The sequence below is a fragment of the Felis catus genome, chromosome B2, assembly GCF_018350175.1.
Source record: "Felis catus isolate Fca126 chromosome B2, F.catus_Fca126_mat1.0, whole genome shotgun sequence".
In the NCBI taxonomy this organism is placed as follows: domain Eukaryota; kingdom Metazoa; phylum Chordata; class Mammalia; order Carnivora; family Felidae; genus Felis; species Felis catus.
The window spans coordinates 45078464-45082383 of NC_058372.1; the positions used below are offsets into that span (position 1 = coordinate 45078464).

Genomic DNA, 3920 nt, shown 5'->3' on the forward strand with positions numbered 1-3920 from the left:
AATTTAATTATTATATAATTAGATAATTCCTATTTGTTAAGTAGGTAAAGACTGGATATCTTTACATATGATGACTCTTACTAAGGAATATAGGCCATATGCGCTCGCCTTGCTCAGCTCTTCTATCAGAAACTAGGTTTTTTGTTTGTTTTTTTAAACTGTTGTTCAAGCCCCCACTCTCCTCCCTTGTTTTCACTTACTCTGCGTGAACCCTTCCGGAGACCCCTCCCCTTCTCCCCCTGCCGGCCCAGGAATGGCAGAGAATGATGTGGACAATGAGCTCTTGGACTATGAAGATGAGGTGGAGACAGCAGCAGGGGGAGACGGGGCTGAGGCCCCTGCCAAGAAGGATGTCAAGGACTCCTATGTCTCCATCCACAGCTCTGGCTTTCGTGACTTCCTACTGAAGCCAGAGTTGCTCTGGGCCATTGTTGACTGTGGCTTTGAGCATCCATCAGAAGTCCAGCATGAGTGCATCCCTCAGGCCATTTTGGGAATGGACATTCTATGCCAGGCCAAGTCAGGCATGGGAAAGACAGCAGTGTTTGTGCTGGACACACTGCAACAGCCGGAGCCAGTTACTAGACAGGTGTCTGTGCTGGTGATGTGTCACACTCGGGAGTTGGCTCTTCAGATCAGTAAGGAGTACGAGCGCTTCTCTAAATACATGCCCAATGTCAAGGTCACGGTGTTTTTTGGTGGTCTATCAAGAAGGATGAAGAGGTGCTGAAGAAGAACTGCTTGCATATCATCGTGGGGACCCCTGGCCGCATCCTAGCTCTGGCTCGAAATAAGAGCCTCAATCTCAAACACATTAAACACTTTATCTTGGATGAATGTGATAAGATGCTTGAACAGCTCGACATGCGTCAGGACGTCCAGGAAATTTTTCGCATGACCCCCGATGAGAAGCAGGTCATGATGTTCAGTGCTACCTTGAGCAAAGAGATCCGTCCAGTCTGCCGCAAGTTCATGCAAGACCCAATGGAGATCTTCGTGGATGATGAGACGAAGCTGACGCTGCATGGGTTGCAGCAGTACTATGTGAAACTGAAGGACAACGAGAAGAACCGGAAGCTCTTTGACCTTCTCGATGTCCTTGAGTTCAATCAGGTGGTGATCTTTGTGAAGTCTGTGCAGCGTTGCATTGCCCTGGCCCAGCTTCTAGTGGAGCAGAACTTCCCAGCCATTGCCATCCACCGAGGGATGCCCCAGGAGGAGAGGCTTTCTCGGTATCAGCAGTTTAAAGATTTTCAACGATGAATTCTTGTGGCCACCAACCTATGTGGCCGAGGCATGGACATTGAACGGGTGAACATTGCCTTCAACTCTGACATGCCTGAGGATTCTGACACCTACCTGCGTCAGGTGGCCCGAGCAGGCCGGTTTGGCACCAAGGGCTTGGCCATCACGTTTGTGTCAGATGAAAACGACGCCAAGATCCTCAATGACGTGCAGGATCGCTTTGAAGTCAATATTCGTGACCTGCCAGACGAGACAGACATTTCCTCCTACATTGAACAGACACGGTAGAGGACTCACCCATAGTTTTGGAGTGTGACCGTCTGTCCCTCTTCAGGAGATGACAGCAGGCATGGGGGTGAAGGAGACACTACTGCCACCTGCCCTAGCAACCCCCCACACCCCACCCCATGACTTCCCCCTTTTGCATCACCACCACTCCTAAACTCCTGTTTCCTGAATCATCTGAATTTTTTTTTAACAAAACTATATAAAAAAAAAAAAAAAAACACCAGGAATATATACAATGAAATGAGTTTCCTAATACAATATTAAATACTATGTATGCTGACCTAAAATAAAATATTTTAAATTTAAAACCTCTTCTTTAGGATTTGACTTTTGTTTCTTAAAAAGTCTGTGGTGCTGTGGTTATGGAACCCAGATTCACTTTTTTATTACTTTGTTTATCACTCATCTGAGACCCACAACCCATTATAACATTTTGTATTATATCATAGAAAAAGGTGAGATTATTTTTATTTTTAGTGAGCTCTGTGCCCAATGTGGGGCTTGAACTAACAACCCCAAGATCAAGAGTCTCATGTTTCACTGACTGAGCCATCAGGCGCCCAGGGTGAGATTATTTTTAAATTCATATGAAAGTTTAGGTAATCAGATGTGAAAAGAGTTTGAGGTCCAAAAACATTGAATAAACTGAAGTAAGTGGAATTTGCGAGGGTGTCTTCGATCTCCTTTCAAATTCTCTTACTTCTCAGATATCCTGGGCCTTCCTGCAGTCTCCACTCTACTCCCTGTGAAAATCTGCCATCCCGGAATTTGCTGATAAATTCACACGCAGGTAAGACCAACGCATTTAGTGCTACTTGATGTTAGCTTGTTTTAATAAGAAGGAAAATCTCAGATACTATGAGAACCCAAAGTATTGAGAATGAACTGCACATGCATTTTGGTAGCTTGGGAAAACTTGGTGCTACCTTTGAAACCACCTGCCTGCTTCATTTACTCGTAAGTCCTGTCTAGCTGTAAAATGTTTCTACTATTTAGAAGGTGATTAAGCATATCAGTAGTGTCAATGTCAGCAGCCTGCAGATCTCTCTTTGTCCTTGACTCTACGACAGATTTTTACATTAGTGAAGAGCCATTTGTCAGATTTTCAGGTGGCATGAAACTGATAGAGTGAGTGGGGTGAATGGCAGTAAATTATAATCTGAAAGAAATGGATTGCCAAATAAGCTGAATTTCACTTTTAACCAGGACAGAATGAATCACGCTTGAAACCCCAAATCCTACTACACCACAGGAAAAGATGGGTAGAGGGCAGTCACTGAAAGTGCTCATTGCTTCATTAGTAGAAGTAGAGGGTCTAGAATGATAGGCGGCAGAATTTACTAGTCGGGACATCTGATGCATTCAAAAAGTTTGTTGAAAAACCTCGAATGGAGACTATCAACCAGGAGGGGAAAGACATATAAAATAAATCAGCTGGCAAGGGTTGAAGGAACTGGTGATGTCAAGCTTGGAAAAGTGAAGACTCAGGAGTAAGAAGCTGTCTTCACATTTTTTAAAGTAATCTCTATGCCTGATGTGGGTCTCGCACTCACGACCCCGCGATCAAGAGTCACGTGCTGCACCCTGAGCCAGGCAGGCGCTTCCCTCTTCACATCTTTCAAGGGATCAGTGAGAAAGGGTTAGACTTACTCTGTCAGGCCCTATGAGGGCAGAGTGAAACACACTAATGTAAATAACTCTATCATTCAGAGGTATCTGAAGAAAGGTTTCTTTGCCTCAAGGAGTAGCTAATTCCAGTTAGAGGTAGGCTTGAAGGATAGACTGAATTCTACTTGGCAAGCATAGCTTCAAGAGCCAGATTAATAGTTGGACTGAATGCCTTTTATGGCCTCTTTCAGCCATGAAACTCTGCCACATTTCTATTATAAAATTACAGGGACGAGAATCAGAGTAATCAGAAAATGCAGGTTTACATAGTATTTCTAAATCTTGGGTAAATTTCTTGATCACCTGCATAGTACTTTGACGTTTCTTTTCTATTAAATCCTTTTCTATTTCCAGAACACTCAAAGTGCATTTTTGCTTCATATTGGCAAGTGCACACGCTTGGTAATTCTTTGCGCTAGGATACTTCTTGGTGACAAACTTCTGCTTTTATAATGCAGATGAAAAAATTGTTATACTTTCTCCCTTCAAAATTTCTCATCCATCAATATATTCTTCATAGTAATAATCTTTAAAAAAAAATTGAAGGTTTATTTATTTATTTTGAGAGAGAGAGAGAAAGAGCATGAAATAGAGGGGCAGAGAAAGGGAGAGAAAGAATCTCAAGCAGGCTCCACGCTGTCAAGGCAGAGGCTGATGTGGAGCTCGAACCCACAAACTGTGAGATCATGAACTGAGCTGAAATCAAGAGTTGGACGCTT

At 43.4% G+C, this 3920-nt stretch overlaps 1 protein-coding gene across 1 annotated transcript; it reads left to right on the forward strand.

The window, feature by feature from the left end:
- The first annotated feature begins 238 nt into the window (after positions 1-238).
- Positions 239-1548, forward strand: LOC101091111 (spliceosome RNA helicase DDX39B-like). The gene is given in 2 exon segments (XM_045057627.1): positions 239-701; positions 704-1548. Coding segments are annotated over 2 exon segments (1278 nt in total). The 5' UTR covers positions 239-253; the 3' UTR covers positions 1534-1548.
- The last annotated feature ends 2372 nt before the right edge of the window (positions 1549-3920 follow it).